This window comes from Tachypleus tridentatus, chromosome 5, assembly GCF_004210375.1.
Source record: "Tachypleus tridentatus isolate NWPU-2018 chromosome 5, ASM421037v1, whole genome shotgun sequence".
NCBI lineage: Eukaryota > Metazoa > Arthropoda > Merostomata > Xiphosura > Limulidae > Tachypleus > Tachypleus tridentatus.
Genome location: NC_134829.1, coordinates 19,992,365 through 20,013,672, shown reverse-complemented (window position 1 = coordinate 20,013,672; position 21,308 = coordinate 19,992,365). Strand labels below are relative to the sequence as shown.

Genomic DNA, 21,308 nt, shown 5'->3' with positions numbered 1-21,308 from the left:
TCAAGCATAACTGAGCTCATAAAAAGTGCCTTACTAGCAAACAATAGTAATTTAATCTTTTAACTCAGTTGTCACAACACTCACCTGGTGTGTGTGTGTGTGTGTGTGAGGTATCTGCTTGTGTGTGTCAGAGGTTGGATTTGCATCCCATGATATTGGTCATACTTTTTTTCTCTCTCTTCTCTTTATTCAGATCTTTTTTCCTACCTAAAACATTGGTGGGTGAGGGAGGTGACTCTTCTCTTTGCTTGATTCCCATTCTTTTATTTCTCATCTTTAACTTCCTTATCCCAATCCACATTGACTCCAATGTATGATCTGTGCATTTTGTTGTTCTGTTGTCCATGTGGCTTCTTTCCATGGTCCCTGCTTCTGTCTCTTTATACCTAGGCAGTTTTTCTTGAGTCAAGATCCTTCTTCTGCTGTCATCAAATGTGTCTGCTTTTGATCCCATTGGCTTACTTTCCTTAATTTTCTTCTTCCTGGACTTTGTTCTAGCTGTTTTCTCATCAGGTTTGACATCTTTTTTCTAGCATCTCATCTTTGTCAACCATTGGAAACTCTTACATTAAGGCATGAGGATTACACCCAGGGCTACATTATTCATTAGGCACAATAAGCAAAATGCCTAGGGCCTATGAAAATTTGAGGTTTGAAAACTATGGGTCCATGAAAACTTTCCTTAAAAGTTAATCTTAGCATAAAAACATGAAATGCATTTTACAGTAAAAACTTTACTACATCTTTAAGTTATGATATATTTTTGTATATACTCATTAGTTTGTGTACTTACATTTGCATAAATATACAGCATGAATTAAAACTCTAAACTGATTAACTTTTTTACCATTAAGTGTTAACATTAATACATAACCATGTTTTTGTAAATATGTTTGAACACAGACATATAAGATTTTTGTGAACTGTAAACACTTGATCTCAGAAAAAATTTTTGATAAAATTAAAACAAGTTTCATTTTTCATTTAAATAAAAAGGCATTTTTATTCCATAATTTATTTCATACTAATCTATTTTTAAAAGAATTAAATACATTATGGGGTATTAGTATGTTATTAATAAAGATGTTAATTCAGTGTGTGTGCAGTTATGGTGATGTATAATTTAAAAAATGTATAATTTATTTAACTTCTGGTTTAACTTGTATGGCTGGTAGGGCACTATGAACAGAAGGTGCCTAGGCCCTGTGATCATCTTGATCTGGCACTAATTACACCTAACACATTCATCTTCCCTTACTTATACTGTATTGTGCTTTTTTTCCTCATTGGGTTTTCATCTACCATCTATAACTGTTTCTCATTCTTTGGTGCTACTCTAACTGGGTAAATTTCCATTAATTATGTCTCTCCTTTCAGGAGTCCTTGCTTTATTATTCACTATTTGTATTCTGCTTTGCAACAAGCAGTGCCTGACCAGGTATCCTTCAATTGAAATCCACATTGTACAGCCATGTTGAATTGTGCTCTCTTCCATGGCTTTGCAGTGCTCATTGATGAGATGGTGTGCTGCACAAACTCACTTGAAGATGCATAACCTCAATGTTTTTTTTTCATAAACAAGCCCATTCCAGAGCATACCATTCATGGACTGCAAGGGTAAAGCATCTGGGTATAAGCTGCCTATCACTGCCTGAATAATTTGGTATTGTCTACTTTTCAAAATAGGCTTTCATAGTTACTTGTACTATCTCTGGTGACATTCATCTGGATTCCACTGCATACTCACCCTCTTTTCTTCTAGTGAAGTCTTTATCACATTCCATTTCTGAATTTTTGGGGTTGTTGACAGTTGAGAGTGGAGTAGTATTGTTCTGCTGATGTAGATGATATGTGGCCTTCAGAGGAATTGAGCCATCACCTTGCTGGATAACATGGCCTTCTGATATTATTTATGCAAGTGCTGAAGTTGAGTTGTCAAAAATGAAGTTCACCCCTTTGATTGGGAGCCCTCATCCTGTCCTGTGTGAATGTCGGTACCCTATGGTGTGGTGTTGGATTTAGAATGCACCAATCAACATAAGTCCTCATCCTTACCCAGGTTTCAAGTTGTCTATCTTCCTCTCTTGATTCCTTCATTTGTGTTGTGGGTCATGGTGGTACATGGACTTTTTCTGGCTCTATTCATGGCTTTTGGCTTTTCTTTGTCCTCTCTTACTGGGGATGCTATTTCCATTTTAGAAGGTCCCAGCCTGCTTCACAGTTGGGGAAGTTGATTACATGTGATAGACATCTTTTTCATATTAAATTTCAAGTTCCTGGATCTTCATCTCAGAGCTAATCCTTGTGTCAGACTCAGGAATGGGAATGTTTTTCAGTTTCCCAGTTCTTACATTTGATAAGAAGATGGTATAATCCTTATTTTCAAATGGATGTTGCTACCTCACAAGGAGATTTTGGATGCAGTTAACTTACTGAGTATGGTCCACTGTATCCTGGCCACTCTAAATTCAGGGGTGCATTCTTCTTCATCCACTTTTCTTATTAGGGGATTGAGTTAAGATATATATTTCTCTGGTCAGGATCACTTTCCTACTACATTATCTCCCACTTGGATATGCTCCTCTTATTTTCCATTTTGATATCTTACACGTTCCACACAGGAGAATAGTGTACATGGCTCAGAATTAGGGTAGTTCCCTTCATATCTGACTCTCATCCATAGAGGTATCTTTTGGATGCTTTTCAAGGAGGTCTCTTCCCTGGCACCAGTCCCTCCTTCTAATCAATGTTAGATTCTAGCTAATCTTGTAAATGAAGAAGTACCTATTGGAAATACATTTTTGCTATAGAAAAATTATAACTTTAAATATGCAAAAAACATTATTAACAACAGCATGATCTATGTTAGTTAAAATTTAAATTTGCTGGTGTTGCGTTAGTTAATCTTAAATTACATTTTCTAACTTTTTCAGTGATATATAACTATTAACTTTTGGTCATTTATCTTTCTGCTACCAGTGTTGAACAGTTTCAAAATAATCAGTCAGTTTATTTGTTTGGAACCTAAGAAAATTAGTGATAATGAAATATAGGGCATGTTCAATACAAGTATTGGGTTACTTCTCTATTAGTTGGGGTAATGACATTCTGAAAATTGATGGCACCTTAACTGGGGCAAAAGACAGGTGGATTGTGATATACCATGTTGTCTCTTAGGGACTCATTTGTTGGAAGTAGCTTTACATTCCAGCAGGACAATGATCCCAAACTTATATCTGTTATGAGGTACTGTAGTAAAACATTACTTAGAACAGGAAGAGTAGAGAACCTTTGTCTTGCATGATCAGGTGCCAAGTATTATCCCAGACTAGGCCTTTTGTTTTAAATACTAGTACCTTTATGTTCACAACATCTTAAGAACAAGCTGAAATGCCCTTTGACTGACAAGGAATGTTTACTTAAAACAATTTAAGTTTAACATCAGTCATTTCTGTCAAAGTAATAACTTGAACATAAGTTTTATCTCAAAAATTTTAAATTATACCAAAGCTTCATCATAAACAATATTTGCTGTTTGCTTTTCATCTACCAACAAATAAATATTTTGAGGTGATCCCAACTTTGAACACTCTACATCTTGTTGGTCATGAGAAAAGCATTGCTGTTTAAGAAATAATTCAGCAACTTTCATATTTTGAATCTATGTAGAATATTCAACATTGTCCATTAACTTGCCAAGATTGTTTGAGATTAACTAAATAGGCTGGAAGTAATTATTCAACAGGCTTTACAAAATAGAAATGAGTTAAGTTCAATATTGACCCCCCTTGGAACATTTTCCACATTTCAAATTGTTTGTGTTCAAATTTTGTTTAAGATTGGCCAAACAGGCTCCATGGAGTTAGGATACAAGTAAATACACGTTTGGTTTATGTATATATATCGATGAAGGTTGCTGAATAGCATCAGTCAACATTGTTTTTGTGCTGTTTCTTATATGTTTTCATATTTTTCAGTATTCTATATCAAAGTATAATAATAAAGAAAATATAAAGGAGAAATGTTTTGCAAAAAATCATGTACATTGCATTTTTCTATAAAGAATGTTAAAAGTAAGTTTAAATAATGTATGGTATGAAAAGGTAATATGTAAAAAGGATATTTTACTGATAATAGAAAATACAAGAGTATGAAAAAATATTTTTTGAATGAGAAGCATTTATACAATAATAGGACTTTAACATGTTTTGTGGTAGTCAGCTGGACTAGTAGAGTTAAAAGGCTGCTAACTGTGGAATTCCTATTAGCCTGTCACAGAAAGGTAGTTACTGTTGCAAAGATAGAATGCTAAACAAAGAGGCTTTATGTGACACACATCTTACTGATGTGTTATTTATCTGGTAGTAATTTGCATAAAAGTTACATGAATGCATCAAACCACAAATTTAAATGATGAGAAAGGATTTAAAAAACTAAAAGCACTCTTTCTAGAACTAGTGTCAATAAGAGTGTGTTAAAATATTCTTACTGAACATTAGGCTTATTGATCAACATTGGGAAGTATTAGTCAAGTTTGATAGAAGACAACGTATCCAATCAGTTGAAAAATTGTCATATGAGCTTTCTGTAGTTGCTTAAATTAAGTTTAATATAAAATCACATAACTGAGATCCAGAGGAAAAAGAAGAGTAGCAACACCAAGGTATGGGAGTGTCTGATTTGTGGTGTATGTAGTTATTTTGTAAATGCCAGAAATTATGATATACTGCAATTTTCATTTGAAAGTTGGACTACTCAACTAAATTCACTAGGCTTGGGCTATTAGACTGCAAGTAATTTTGAGGTCTGCAATAACTGTAGATACTGTTTAAGTAAAAACTGAAGATAAATATATTAGAATTTGTTATGCACTCTATGTAGTTTACTTAATATTTTTGGGAATTATATTTTGCAGTTTTATATTGAAACTTTTATAGGTTTTAACTTTTATGAAAAAAATTAAAATGCATCAATTATTCCATTATATAAATTTAGAAAAAAAGGTTTTAAACATTCTGTTTTTTTATCATTTTTTGTATTATAAACCTTTGCAAACACTGTGCAAATGAATTTACTCTTGGTAATCCATCTGTTGAAATGTATGTACCGTGAAAAAGAACAAGTTAATTTCACACAAAAAAATAACTTATGTTACTCTATGTTGATAACTTCATAAAATAAATTCACATCAATTGTTTTCTTTAGTTTGTTGAGATATCTGTATTTGAAGCCAACATCAGATTTGTTGGAGGCCTTTTATCATGCTTTGCCCTAACTGGAGATGTGGTGAGTAAAATCATCCATGTGTTTATTGCTTCAGTGTATTAATTTATTGTAAAACTTTTTATTAACAACATTTTGAAATACACACACACACAAGTAATTTGATGTGAAAAGCTTTTTTTTTTCCTTTTACATAACACTTTCATTAATCTATGTTTACAAAAATTTACAACTGGACTGTAATGTTGCAGTACCCAGTAGTATTTGGTGTTAAATATTCTTTGGGTTAAAATGACTAACAAATTATCATAGAATATTGTAGAAATTTTTCAAAGCAGATCATGTATGTTACTTATTTTTATTTTTAATCATGATTTGTATTCTAACATGATCTGATTACAATACTTCCACTGAAACACTGTATATTTCAGTTCTTTATAGACAGATGATCCTTTCAATAAAAGTGTTGTGATCTGTGTTTTTAGTGTTCCTGTGTGTGTTAATGGTTTGTATCTGTTTTCGTACTATCCTGTATTGTGGAAAGTAGTGGCATAAAATGGTAAAAAAAAATTAAGACAAGAAGAATTGGGTGATATATAAATTTAAAAAATGTTTTTGTGTAGTTAAACAAAATTGTTATAAAATTTTTGACAAGCTATAAAGAAACGGGTACCATATTATATACTACATTCTGTATGAAGATACTTCATTTGTATAGCTATAATTCCTATCTTTAAAAAGTTTTGAAATTTTATATTTTAAAATGGTAACACTCCTTAAAAATCTCACATGGTTTTATTTTTATAACAAGCACTATTGGGTTTCATCTCAGTGTGGAAATATTCCCACTGTAAATTTACAAAGTCTACAATTAATGTTTTTATCAGACTTGCATATTTGTACCCTGTTCATATATTACTGAAGTTGCCAAAATAACATATTTTAGACTTTGAATATTCAAACAATTGTGAAATAGTATTTTCTAGTATTTAAAGCAGTTTTTCAAGTATTGAAGCTAAAAACACGAGAGTGGTTAAGGAATATCTAGTTCACCAGTGTCAAACTCTAAGGGAATGTAGTACCAAATATATGTTTAGAAATGAGTTTTTATTTTTATTTAGAATTGGTTTTATGTATTACAGTTTTTATACATATTGTATTTAAGTGACAATATTCTTACCATTGTGTAAATGGTCTACAGTTTTTAAACATTTAAGAATTATGCATGCTTTATTTTACAGTTTTTATATTTATCTTTCTAGATGTTTAAGGAGAAAGCGAATGAAATTGCTCAAAAACTTCTTCCTGTATTTAATACTCCCACTGGAATTCCTAATGCTGTTATCAATTTAAAAACGTAAAGTATAAATTCATATTTCAAACAGTGTAGATTTTTCCTGGTAAAATATTATTCAGGCTATTATATCTTAATTTTACAATGATTATATTGTGTATTTTAATTTGTTTTTGCATCTTGTTGGGTAATTTCTTTGGCTGTAAAAATTTTCTGTTGTGTAGCAATAATTGGAAAATTTGCTAATAGTATAAGAAAAAGTTAGGCTTTGTATTTTAAAGAGCCTTGTTGCTCAAAGTCTTTCTTTGCACATTATAGTAATAATAATGTTTTTGTATTGTCCTTTAGCAAAGCAGGTATAGGGAAAATGACATGAATTAATTTAAAAGAAATTCTCCAAGTATCAAATTGATAGTGATTCAAGAAATATTATTATTGGGATACATGCACCCATCTGTATGTTGGTTTTCTACCATTTTGTTAGTGACTTTACACATTTAACTTGTAGTTCTGTACAATATACCAGTCTTGTTTTGTTTTTTCCAAAATATGCAAAAACATTGTTCATGTGAATGGTATTTACATACATATTTGATAGTGTGTAAAATATGTAATGTGTGAAGTTCACTAGATACTAATCTAAATTACAGCCTTACTGGAATGTGTTTTAATACAACTATGCTCTATGTGTGTATAAACATATTTATACCATATTTTTCAATCAGTATTCTCATTAAATATATTGCTACTGATGCCTACCTATTATGTGTGTTATTTCAATCAAAATTTAGCAACTTGACTTGTTCAGGTGTGAATTCATGACTGACAAGATTATTTTATGTATTGAGCCTGTTCATCTGTAGCATTGTTTGTGTTATAAAGTAACGTATATAATACACAACTATACTTTTTCTGCACAGACATTTAATTACCTGTTGTTTTAAGGAAAGGTTTTCATATTCTTGAACAAGTTCTTATTCTGGATGTCAGTGTTCACAAGTCAGCAGTAAATTTACAGACTTGTAATGTTAAAAAAGTATTCTTGGCAAGGAAGTTTTTTATTGATAGTGAATAACAAGGCTTTGTTTCTTTTTAAGACTTTCTGTATGTTAATGGTGTATATTACCCTTGGTTCAATAAATTTAATTTTAGAATTGAAAACTGACTGTTAACATCAGTAATGTATCCTAGATTAATTAAATATTAATTCTAGGCAGTGTAAAACATAAGTTGTAATTTCAAAATGTTTTCAGTTTCAAGGTTGGCAACTGCCTTGAGTTAATAGGATAAATATATATATATAAAGTAACTGCTCTCTCTTCACAGAAATTAATGCATATATATACACACTTTCTCATAAGGCTTAAGAAAATCTTGCTATTAAATTCATACAATATTTTTAATTTTTTCACAGGGGTATTAGCAAGAACTATGCCTGGGCTTCAAGTTCAAGTTCTATACTAGCAGAGGTTGGAAGTCTTCATCTTGAATTTGTATATTTAAGTGAAATCACTGGAAACCCGGTGTACAAAGAAAAAGTTACAAAGATTAGAGAAGTTCTGGCTAATGTGGAAAAACCTCAAGGTCTTTATCCAAACTACTTAAATCCTAAAACTGGCAAATGGGGCCAACGTAAGTGATACCTATTTTAAATTTTGCAGTATTATCACTGTTCATTTTTTTAAATTCTGCTAAACAAAGTAGTAATTTATAATGTTTAAATTATGTTGACAGGCACACAGATAGCAGTTATTATTAAGAGTATTTTGTGGTGTCATGAAATACTGCAAGTTAACCAAAGCATTTTGGTTTAGGGAAACAGGTTTTATTGCAGTTCAATATGTTTTGTTTTATTTTTGAGCATCATAAAATATTGTTAGTATTTTGCAATAATTTCAGATCATGTTTTTGTTATTTAAAAGCATACTGCATTAGAAAAAGCTTTTGTAGTGTTTGAAATTGTGTATATTTTATCAAATAATTCAAGTTTGTTTTAACGTAGTTTACACGTTGATCTATGGGCCTAAAGCAGTATATCAGTTATCACCACCACCATGGTACACAGTTCATATGGTACATATTCAAGGTTTGCCAATCCTTTACCTCCTGGGGCAGAGCTGGATGGTTGTGGGCATGGCACTGATGCTTGTAAGGGTCATGACATATGTCGGATTGCATATCTAAAAAGGAAGTATACAAGTGACAGGGACGACACAGTTTCACTCTCTAGAACCTTTGCGTGGGATTTACCTTCACGTTGACGTGGTTGATAAAGGGGTTATTAGCTTATAACGCGTAGAGATAATTGGAAGGATATAACATCTTTCCATAAATATCAATAATTTGAAAAATGTTTTTATCCAGTAATTCAGCAACTTTTTCATGTAGTATACTTTTTAGGTGTTAATCTGTACAATTTTTTTTTGCTTTTAATCTGAGTTTATAGTAAATGAAAATCTGTTAACTTTTAAACAACCTTTTTGTATGTTAGTATTATATATTCATAGAAATGTGATTCAGAATTTTTTTTTAAGAAAAATTACCAAAAGGCATTCTTTCTGTAATGTTTTTTTATAGGTTTTTTGGGTAAATAATTTGACATTTTTAAGCAATTAAGTAATTGAAATTTCTAATTATTGTGATTGAAATAAATGTTTTTAACCTATGATCCTTTATTCTTCAGTTGAAAGTAATTTATTGTGGTATCTATTATCATAAGTGTTTCCTTGTAGTGTCATTAAAATGTTTGTTGCTGATATTTTGTTAGTATGGTGAACAGTGTGATATTTGTGGCATTTGTGTAGGTTAACTTGTAGATAATTTTTCAATACATGTAGATGCCATGCTTTAGAAGTTAGGGAAGTCTGATATAGTACAATTTATGTTTGGATTTAGCTATAACCTGTAGTTTTAGACAGATAGGTTTATAACTGAAATTGTGTAGTTTTATGCTTTTTATGAATTTCTTTATTATTTCCTGTAACTTAAATATATTGAAAGCTTCAAATACAAGTAGGAATATGAATTAACTGTGAATTATGATGTGTTTCATGAAATACCTGAAAAATAAGTGATTCCTCCCCTATCAGTCATAATGAAAAGAGCCAAGTATCATTTTCATAGTTCTCTGAATAATTTTTAAAGTCACTAACACTAGATGAATACCAGTTGAAGTAGGTGGTGTCAAACAAATAAAATAAAATGTCAGATAATACACTATGTGGGTAAGTAGTTAAAGAGATGGTCTTAGTGTAGAGATCAAACCTTGTCAGATTTCAAGTAAGGTGCACTCTTCCTGAGTTTAGCATATGAGTTAGAGTGACCCATCTATGTCAGCTTGTTCTCTGTAACATGCATGTGCAGGAGATATGGGTATTGTGCAAATGGTGTCAGTAATGTGTTTTTTTTGGGCACAAATAGTAGTGGCTTACAAGATCTGCTTCCCTACCTGAAAGTGTTGAGGGTGTTTCAACAGTCATTGATGACATGTCTGATGAACCAAACAGTGACTGAAGATTCAATGTGAAATTGAGATTTTAATATGTGATTTATGGACAGGATTAAGAGCAGTTTGACTGATCTTTAACAGAGTTAGGATAAGGGATATTCAAATGAAGAAATTTAATAAATGGAAAAATAAATCCACATTTAACCTAGTTCTTGTTGGTTAAAGCTGCTGTGTGAAGTAATTGGTTGCTTGTCCAAAGTGAAAGGTTTGATATGTTGAATCTTGATATGTTTTATTTAAGAGTAAAAAATTACAATAATATTTGAGCCATTGAGGGTAACGTGGCATTATTTCAAGAAGCAAGGTAGTTTCAGTTGACATGCACTGTCACTTAAATGAGCTGGCCCTTGATAGAATGATAGAAATATTCATTACATGTCTGTAAGACCTGTGTGAACTTCAATAGTGTTAAGTCATTGCATATGAGGCAGAGAAGCAGTGGAATTGACTTGTTGCAACTAATTCTGTGTGCTGTCTTGACATCCAAAAATGACAAATTGATATTGTTTGAGGTTTTTTAGCATTAAGAAGACATGTAAAATACATGAAGACATTCACTCCTCTCAATAATTGAAGAACAAAATGTTTGACAAAATTTTACTACCAATTAGGACTTTTGCTTACACCTATCCAACTGAAGTTATAGTCATGAAGGTACCCTAGTATAACACTGGCTGGATACAACAGTTGTTTCACATGACACAGTTTAATATACAACTGAAAGCATGAAGTAGGGACATTCCATGGAAGTTAGCCAACACCACTGTACTTTAACAAGGTGGAAAAGACAGGATTAGAAATTACCCAACTGATGTTTATTTTGTATATAACTGAAAGAAGTTTGATAGCTGTGGAAAAACTTCTAAGTGGACAAAACAATTCATCTTGTTATTGGGTACATTAATCTCAATCTCCTTTAGGATAAAGATCTGTGTTTTGAAATGGATGAGGCTGAGATTGAAGTTTGAAATGTGGTAGCCAAGATGGAGCATTAGGACTGAAACCAATGAAAACAGTTATTAGAAATTTGTAAACATGAAAAACCAACTAAGGAAGTCAATGCTGCCAATGACTCTAAGATGGAAAAGTGCTATCTGTTAGTTGATTAAACCATTTATGGCTTGTAATTGTTTAGAAATGCTAATAAAAGAATGAAGAGCATTATAGAAAAAAACAAACAAATTGAACCACTTTATGTGAATGTTTTGTAATTTATATAAATCAAAGTTCCTCAGTAAAGAAGTAACTAACACTTAAGTATTGAATATTCTCATTATTTATATATTTTATTTATATATTTTTCTATATATCAAATATTCAATAAGAAAACCAAATTTCAAGAGAAATTTTTTTTGCTTGTATATAAAGTTGTATCTGTAAAACTGACATCTCTACTCTTAGTACTATATATTGTAAGGAAACTTCACTTTCTACATAAAGTATCAAAACTGTCAATTTACTTTTGATACTAATTATTGTGTTATTGTTCTTATTTTACTCTTAGTTGTCCCTTGGTGGATAAGTTATAAATTTACGTACTTGTAACACTAAAATCCATGGTTCATTTTCATGCAATAGAAACAATGTAGGTAGCCCATTGTGTGGTTTTACACTAAAAAAACAAACTAGTAGTTACTCTTGGCCCTTGTTACTTGAATTAAAATAATACTGATATCAGTAATTGTTGAACTGAGATGCATTTAACATAATTATATACTGGTATATTTTTTACCTTATTGATAAGGAAACAATAGATTTGTGAGTTAGAATATCATCTGATTATTTCATTTGTTGCCTTGTTAAGTGATTGATAGGTCAAAAAGATAATTTTTATTCACAATTTTATTATAAATAATTCTATGCTTGTAAAGTCGGATGTAATTTTATTCAAAGTGTTTTATTTGTTTTTAGGATAAATGAATTTTTTTAATTAATTTCGAACATGGGACTTAATCAATTGCGAAAAACGATTTTCAAAGATCAGAAATGTTCTGACATTTGGTATTTTTATGAATGTTACTCATTGTTTATTTACATTATAAGTATTCTAAAATGCAGGACATGTTTCTATTGGTGCTCTTGGTGACAGTTTCTACGAATACTTGTTGAAGGCTTGGATACAGTCTGGTGGGAAAGACCAGCAAGCAAGACAGATGTATGATGAAGCAATTCAGGTAAATAGCATAATATATCCACAAGAGTGAAAATGCACAGTCAATAAAAATTTCAGCTTACGTCATTGGAAATGGAAGGAAAAAAGAAACATTATTATAGTATAAAGAGAGATTCATTTGTAAACATTTGAAATTTTCCATACTTGTCTTTCAAGAGACTCAGTTTGTAATTTATGGATTAATAATTTGTCCTAGTGGAAAGTGATTTGTACACATAGTGCCTCAGTGTTTCATGAAATGGCCAGTGTGTTTGTTAACTGACCAGTAATTTTGGTCTTTGGAGTATGAATTAAACTGGCCAAGGTCCAGTGTGTATGGATCATCCTACCAGTAAATTATGTGAATATTTAGTGTCCCAAGATGCTCCAGAGAGCATGTAAACCTTTCTGGTTTCCAGGGTCTATCAAGATTCATTAAAACTCATTTCTCATTCTTGTATATTTCATATAAAATATGCACCTAAACAAGTAATGAGGCTTATCTTGTGTTTTGTTTCCTCTACCAGTTTTCAAAATTCTCTCTGTATTGTAAGCAAGCTCTTAATATTAATGATCAGTAATCAGTTGTATACACCTGGAAGTGAAATTCTGTTGGTGAGGGGAGATAAGTACCTCTTGGAAATACATTTTCATCGTAAGAAAATTGTTAACTTTTATCCGTGTATATATCTATTTTTTGTCCAGAGGTGCCTTTTATTATCTTGAAAGATAAAGAAATAAACTCTTGTGTGTTTCATTACACTTGTATGTCCTGCAGTGGTGCCAGCTGTTTTCCAGTATTTTACTGTAGGTTCTATGGAGCCACATATTTGTTAGTGAATGGCAGACAGTCTTTTCTGTGAACTTGTCCTTTTTCAGTATTTATAAGGTGTTAATTATTTAATTATAAAGTATCGGTCTGAATGGATATAAAAGATATAGATTTTGTATCTTAAAATGAACAATATTTTATCTGAAATTAATACTCAGGGAGTTGAAAAGAAGCTCCTACAAACATCTAAAGGTGGCCTAAAGTATTTTGCTGATATGAGATACGAAAGATTAGAACACAAAATGGACCATCTTGCCTGTTTCTCTGGTAAGTGTTGTCAAAGAGTTCTGTTTGTGATTTAAATCTTAAAAGAATAAATAGAAACTGTGTATGGTGACAAATATTATATAACATACTTTACCTATAGAGATAAGATTACTGACAGGACAGATATAATTGAATGTTCGGAGAAACTATTCATTATCATTTTTAAGTTTATTTATGTCAGAGACTTTATTACTGGAACAACAGTACAGCAAAACTCTCCTCATATTCTGTACATAGTTAATATTAAGAAAGGGGAAACCTGTTCTGACATAAATTTATTTTCTGTAAGCAGAACTGTGGTTTGAAAGTGTATAATTTTTTTTACCAATATAACACTAGAAATTAACATGTTTTATGTTTGATCAGTTGCTACCTTTTTCATATGTCATACTGATGTATTGAAATCAATGTTTTGAAATGTAGAGAAACAAATTGTTTGCTTCACAATGTGCAGTTCTTTTATTGTTGTCACCTTGACTTCAGTATTTTACTATAGGCACTTGTACCTAGGTGGTGGAAACTTGTTAAACTTGCATAAAATACAGGGCTAACTCATTGTGTCCTTCCTTTATTTATAAAAGATTTTGAGGATATTGTGACGGTTGCTGATTACTCATTTTTAGTTGCTGCCTTTATATTTGTGACTTAATGCCGTATTGTAATACATTTCAGATTTACACATCTACATGTATATATATCTACATATGTACAGTATTTTCTCTGCAGTGTTTAACTTTAAAGGGAAATAATTAAAACTCTTGTAAAATTATATTTAAAGTACGTATCAGGGTTCCCCTAAATTTTTTCATTGAAGGACTAGGTAGAAATGAAAACATCTGAAGGTTACTTTTTACATGACTTCAGATACAGATCTCAGCAAACAATAAGGTTTAAATTGATATCATATCAGTTTTTCAAATTATCAAATGCTATGGATCTTAATGGTATAAAATTATCTGTGGATTCAGAAATAGAACCTTACAGGTAGACAGCTCTCATTTATACTTATGTAGTATTGCTGTGAAAACTATTGGTGATGAGCTATTTGATTGTACATGTGTTTAATACAGAAACACTCGTTTTTTAGTTAAGCACACATAAAGAACATGTCTTGTTCTTGTAATAGCATTGTTCTCTGTGGTTCTTCAACAGTGCAGTTATTTTTAACTAGAACCTCTTACATAATATTCCAATTATTAATAAAGAACTATTATTCTTATGGTAGTACTGATCACTCTGTGGACAACTGCAAAGGTTTGATTGATATCAGCCAAGTATAACCTAGCAGCTAGTGTGTTTAACCTGTGAACCTGAGGGTGTTAGGGTCCATAGCTGCAAAAATATGATCTGCACTTTGTGTTGTTGAATAGCTATCTGTCCTGTAGTCTCTCACTTTAAAATTAAGGACAGCTATGCATAGGTGATACTTTGTAACTTTGTGTGATAATTCTGAATTCTATATTACAAGAATTGAAAATATTTACCAAAAATTATACTTTGAGTTATTTAAAAAATTATCACAGTATAATGTTGTACAGTTTAACAGAAGAAAAAGACAAGATTGTACATGCAAAGGAGGATATTGTTGCAGCAAAATATATCATAGTTTGTATAACATTCATTGGCAAGCATATTTTGTGCAATGTAAAAATCATTAAAACAGACTAACACTTTTTTCTTTCCCTAATCCATAGTTACTTTTGTATATTGTTAACAACTTTTAAATTCATGTAAAAAGGTTAATGATATGAATTACTAACAAAATTAAGATACACATTTTAAAGACATTGAATACCTTCTGATAGCTGTGGGTTACCATCCTGAAATATTTTCTATCAACTACTATGATCTATAGTTGTATACAATTTTATAAATGCATATGTGTATGTGCATGTATATGTATATGTATATGTATATGTATATGTATATGCACATATGAAAAAGGGAAATTTGATTTTTGTTTTCATGTAAAACAATTCATTACTGTAATAAGTTTTACAGTCCAGTTAAGTGAATAATTCTTATTTTCACATTTACATCTATGTTTTGAAAATACCTAAAAGTGTATTGAGACCTTTTGTCTTAAATTTAACAAGTTACCAAATTGAATTACTTAATGAAAACACTTGCTGACAAAATAACCTGAAAGAATATTTTTCAAATTAAGTCGTCATTCCCAGCTTTAGGATTAGCAGTAAAGTGCTTTAAGCTGTTAAGTACATAAAAAGTAAACAATGTTTATTAGATGTCCATGGAATATTATAAATTATTTCAGAAGAGGACTTTTTTCGTTTTATTTAAACAATTGTAACAGGTGGAATGTTAGCTTTGGGATCACAGTCACTCCCTGATGACCGTAAAGAGCACTATATGGAACTGGCTAAAAATATTGGAAATACTTGTCATGAATCTTATCAGAGGTCTGGTAAGTAAACATATTTCTATTTTTAATTACTTTATTAACATAAAATATTACTGCATAACTATTTGTATTTAAGAAATATTTTAGTCTCACTTTTTACTGAAGTAATTAGTATTATATAACTTTTCAAAATGTGTTTTAACAGATTCATGCACCTTTTTCTTGTACTGAAAATATTAGTGTTTGTGTACTAGGTGAACAAAGCTGTATAAGTTTACTTTTATCATATCTTTGTTAGTTATGAAGATAACTCCTTGTAATTGTTACTTCTATCATATCTTTGTTAGTTATGAAGATAACTCCTTGTAATTGTTATATTTATCATATCTTTGTTAGTTATGAAGATAACTCCTTGTAATTGTTACTTCTATCATATCTTTGTTAGTTATGAAGATAACTCCTTGTAATTGTTATATTTATCATATCTTTGTTAGTTATGAAGATAACTCCTTGTAATTGTTACTTCTATCATATCTTTGTTAGTTATGAAGATAACTCCTTGTAATTGTTATATTTAAGGTCTAAAGTTTCTATGTTCAACTAAATAGTTGCTTGACTGGAATTTACCAGAAAGATGTTTTAGTTTTACTTAATGTGTAAGTTGTTATGAAGTGTAGTGTTGGAACTTGGTTCTTGTTTTTTAAATGAGGTACTGTGTGTGCTTGTTTAGCTACATGTAAATTAAAACATGGATTTTGATTCCATATTTGAACGTTGTGTGCATACGTGATTGTTAGTTTAATTTGGTTAGTTAAAGTTATCTTTTCTCATACTGTACATGATATATAACATACATTCATTTTTCCCTTAGCTACCAAACTGGGCCCAGAGACCTTCCGATTCTTAGAAGGTATTGAGGCTAAATCTGTGAAACAAAATGAGAAGTATTACATTCAAAGACCAGAGACTGTTGAAACGTACTTTTACCTTTGGAGGTTTACACATGATCCTAAGTACCGTGATTGGGGTTGGGAAGTTGTTGAGGTTAGAAGATAAGTAAATTTTTTTTTAGGATAGAATGATTTTCAAGAAAGCACAAGCTTAGGACTTGAAGATATTAACCTTACAGATCAATTCAGACAAAAATTTAATTTCATGGTATTAAGACCAATATATTTTTTAAATATTAAATACATATTTGCTGTGGCAACTTGCTTAATTACCCATGATGGAAATTATATTAGTGTCTTATATTAAAAAGATTAAAATTGTAATTACATATTGTATGTAAAAACCACAGTAGTGATTACTGTTACATCCAAATCAAGTACATGTTTAAGTTTCTGAATACATAAATTAAGTTTAGGTGATACAGTTTATTCTTGGATTCTTACATTTCACTTTACCTCCCAGGCTATTGAAAAGCACTGTCGAGTGGAAGGTGGTTACACAGGCTTGAAGAATGTCTATCTTCTGGATGGACCAAAAGATGATGTCCAGCAGAGTTACTTTCTTGCTGAGACCTTAAAATATCTTTATTTGTTGTTCTCGGATGACAGTATTCTGCCTCTGGATAAGTGGGTGTTCAATACAGAAGCACACCCTTTTCCAGTTAAGCACACATAATGTTTTCCCTTGTAATAGCAGCATTCTCCAAAGTTCTTCAACCAACACTGAAGCTATTATTAACTAGAACCTCAGACATAACATTCTGATTATTAATGAAGAACTGTTATTCTTATAGTAGTACTGACTACTGTGTGGACAATTGTATGTTCTGTCCCTCTTTGTTAGAGAGTTAATTTTTAAATTAAATTTTAAGGCAGATGCAACAGAAATTGGTGTGTTGTGATTGTGAGTTGTTTGGGTAATGTTTCTCATATAAACACTTTACTGTGTTATTTTTCTCTTTGTTGGTATCAGAGATTTGTCTTTATGGAAGTCTTGTTATAAAATTGTTAAAATCCTGTGTATGTTTGGAGTAAGAACTGATCAAGGACAGTCTAAATGTAAGCCAAATGATTATGTATTGTACAGAAATATGAATTATTAAGATCATGGTGCAATTTTTGTATATTTTGTATACCCCCTTTTTTAACCCCAAAAGTTCACGAGAGTTCATTATTGTGCCTCATTTTGTTTTAAAAGAGAACATTTTGAGAAGTGAAGTATATGACAGTGCAACTGTATATACTTAAAAGTTATTCCATATTTGATATTAATCTTGTAAAAGGAAAAATTACAAGGAAAATTGTTTTTCTTTGTCTTAAGAAAAGAAATGAGTAATAGTTTTAACAGTTATGTCTTGTTGTCATTGGCAAGAAATTACTTTGTTTTGGATAAATAGACTTACACTATTATCTTCATTCAAAGTATTCAAATATTTTGTTATTAGTTACATGCAGTTTTTCAAAGCTAACTAAAGACTCAAGTGTACATGTTTCTGATTAAAATAATTTGTTAATATGGTAGTAACTATTATTTAAGTACTGTTTAAAAGCTGTGGGAGTTTGCTAAGTAGTTGAAATTAAAATGTTTAACTGTTTTTTGCCACTGGTTTAAAGTACAAAATATATTACTGTGCTGCTGCTTTGTGATTCGCTTATCTTGATTAAATACTGCCTAGAATTTCATCATCTTTATAATAGAATATAAATCTGCCAGTACTCAAATAACTAGCAGTTTTAAACTTTAAAATTCTAAATGAGACCTGGTACAACTGGTTAGAATGCTTTATGTAGTTTGGTTTTTAGGATAAAATCTTTGCTTTTTTTGATGTGATTACTTGTGTATTTACCTAACTAGTCAGTGCATGTTATTTTGTGTTCATATTACTGAATGATGGCAGTGGTAAGCTGTTATAAATCATTTTGAAGATCATTGGTACAAGAGTGAGGAATTATGGTAATTATGGACAATCACTGAAATACTGTGTTTCTGATATTTGTTTCTTTAGCTATTGTATGATGTTAAAACTAATCATCAACTTGTGTAAGTGATTTGTTTGTGCTTAGTGATCTTGGAGCTTTTTTTGTGTTAATGTTCAAACATGTTTTTATATCCCAAATACTTAAACTTTTATTAAAGTTGTAACAAAACTCTCGCAGCTTAATAATAATTTAAACAGTATGAAAAGCTACATGCAACTAAAAGGACAATAACTAAATTTCACCATTGAAAGCTTCACTTGAAGTTTAGCAAAATTATCCTGTGTTATGTTGAAAACAATCAAAAGCTGTGTAAAGCAATTTTCATAATTTTTTAAAAATTGTTTAAATCATTTAACAGTTTCTATGGTTTTCACATTTAAATATTAAATCATGATTGCATGAGTAGTTGCTTGTTTAAACAGCTGTGTATTCACTGTATATAAATGTGTGTGTGTGTATTGTAATATTTTCTTGTGTACATTTGTACTTTCTGGTAAAGATTTAAATAACAGATTTGAAGTACAAACAAAAGAAAATAAATTTAAATTTGAATGAAATTTTTAAAGTGATATTTTCCAGTTATGTTCACATTATAGCAGATTTCTTTCTCTTGGGAGACTCCAGTTACACAACTTTAGTTTTTCTTACCCACTTCCTACTATACTGCTTACAGCTATGTCTTTTCTTTTGGGTATGATAATTTACTTCTCCTTTACTAATAGACTACAACTTTTCTACATTTTTTCTTATTGGCTACAACTAAATTGTTTATAGTTCTTATGATGGTATAGATTTACCATTTACATTCTCCCTTCTGTCAGAATATAACCAAATAACTTACCTGGCTACACTTGTATCATTCTGACACCATTTTTATTACTTTATCTCTCTCTTACTTGAGCTACATGTGTATGGTGTTTGTGTACATGTATTTATGTGCCATCTAAAGGTCTGGTTATATTAGGTTTTCTTCAGTTATATTAATAATGCTAAATTATTCACTAATTTAAGTTTTACAGTACCAAGTACATCTTTGAGACTTAATATTTTTGTTAAATTAGAGGTGTTCTCCATTTTGCTTAAATTGTGTATTTCTTCTAGCATTGTTTATAATTGGCAATTTTTAAAATCTAGATCAGGATGTTAAACCTGCAGTCTGTGGGCTACATTGTGCGCACAACATATGTCATTAGCTTAAATGTTTCCCTATCTGCGTGATAGGAGTAACACTAATGCTGATGATGTTGAAAAAAGTAATGTTTTTGGATTGTGTGATCTTCCAAGTGAATATAATTGGTTATGTGGTCCCTGGAGCTAAAGGAAAGTTTCTATATCCCCCTCCCTTCACTCTAGATGAACTTAGAAGGCTGAACATCATTTTGATGCCTGAAAATAACTGAGTAGATTTTTGAACCTGATTCATGTGTGAGGCTAATACTCACAAATAAGTGTTACAGACTGGTTATAATGTTGTGAAATAATTTAAGTTCTACTGGTGATAAAGTTATATAAATTCATACATCTTACAACTCACTTTCTTTTTTACATTAAATATTGTGTGTAAATATATTGCATAATATTTAACTACCATAAATAAACGTTTTAGTACTGCAAAGGTTCACTGAATTTGTGATGTGTGATTTATTTTAATAATCTTGAGTAATCCTAAGTAACTGTCATCAGTTTTCCAATAGGATAGTACGAGACAGAAACATCATTACTAACTATCATCAGTCTTTCAATAGGACAGACAGAGAGACAGTTAATATTATGTAATAAACATTGTTTACATGAATTAAATATATAAAAAATAGTAACTTAAACATATTTGAGAATACTACATCCTATATATACCATGTTTCCTTAAAACTTTTTTTTTTTTGTAATTTTGAAACTACAGCCGAGAATGCTTTCTGAGCAGTTGCTAAATCATCAGAAAGTGATCTCAGTACTTGAGTTTGAACTCTTAGAATTAAATTTTAAGTTATTTACATATCAAATATAATAATGCAAGGTTTTGTAGAAATTATACTGGGTTCAAGTTATGTGAAAGGATGCTCAATTTTTAGCTTTTGCAAATATTTGCAAAAGTGTAATTAGAAAATGAGTTTAAATGAAGTCAATGAATAGTTTGTCTTAACTAACTGTATGTAAAAATACATAGATTTAACATGTTTTTGCATTTAAATACAGTAATTCTTCAAGGAACTATTTTGTCTATGTATTACAGAAACTTGAAGGTACTCAAAGTTAAAACTAAACCATACAGGATTCTCATTTTGGCAAAATGCTTTTTGATTAGACACATTCAAAATGGAATAAATTGTATGAAGAAAAAAAAGTGTTTTGAGTACATATAGTAAACTGTGGACAACTGCTGTTAAGATCTTACCAGAAGTAACAGTGCCAGTTATGTATAGATTAAAACACATTTTTCTATAAAATAGTAATTAATAGGTTACTCAAAATCTAATTTTGATTGAAGATTATTTTTGCACTGCAGTTGAAATAATTTGTTCATTCCAGAAATTTAAAGTTTTTTATCATGCTATAATGTAAGCTTAAAGTGCTAATCTTATTATATTGAATTGCAATGCACGTTTCCAGTACAGAGTCACCTTATTTCACACAGAGCTATCTCAATCTTCATTTTGTCCTCTAAGTATTGCCAAAAACTTTGTGTTCAGTTCTTTTATTTCATTCAGTGGTTCATTTTGATCATGTGACTTGAGAGGATCAG

The 21,308-nt window shown here is 30.5% G+C and overlaps 1 protein-coding gene across 1 annotated transcript in view; it reads left to right on the top strand.

The window, feature by feature from the left end:
- Positions 1-20,189, top strand: part of LOC143250655 (mannosyl-oligosaccharide 1,2-alpha-mannosidase IA-like) — a 31,791-nt gene extending 11,602 nt beyond the window's left edge. The window contains exons 3-10 of the mRNA XM_076501518.1: positions 5,206-5,286; positions 6,486-6,580; positions 7,932-8,149; positions 12,084-12,199; positions 13,168-13,276; positions 15,591-15,701; positions 16,510-16,682; positions 17,052-20,189. Of these exons, the coding sequence (XP_076357633.1) occupies positions 5,206-5,286; positions 6,486-6,580; positions 7,932-8,149; positions 12,084-12,199; positions 13,168-13,276; positions 15,591-15,701; positions 16,510-16,682; positions 17,052-17,264 (1,116 nt within the window). The 3' untranslated portion in view covers positions 17,265-20,189. The remainder of the gene's footprint in view (positions 1-5,205; positions 5,287-6,485; positions 6,581-7,931; positions 8,150-12,083; positions 12,200-13,167; positions 13,277-15,590; positions 15,702-16,509; positions 16,683-17,051) is intronic.
- Positions 20,190-21,308: the final 1,119 nt, after the last annotated feature.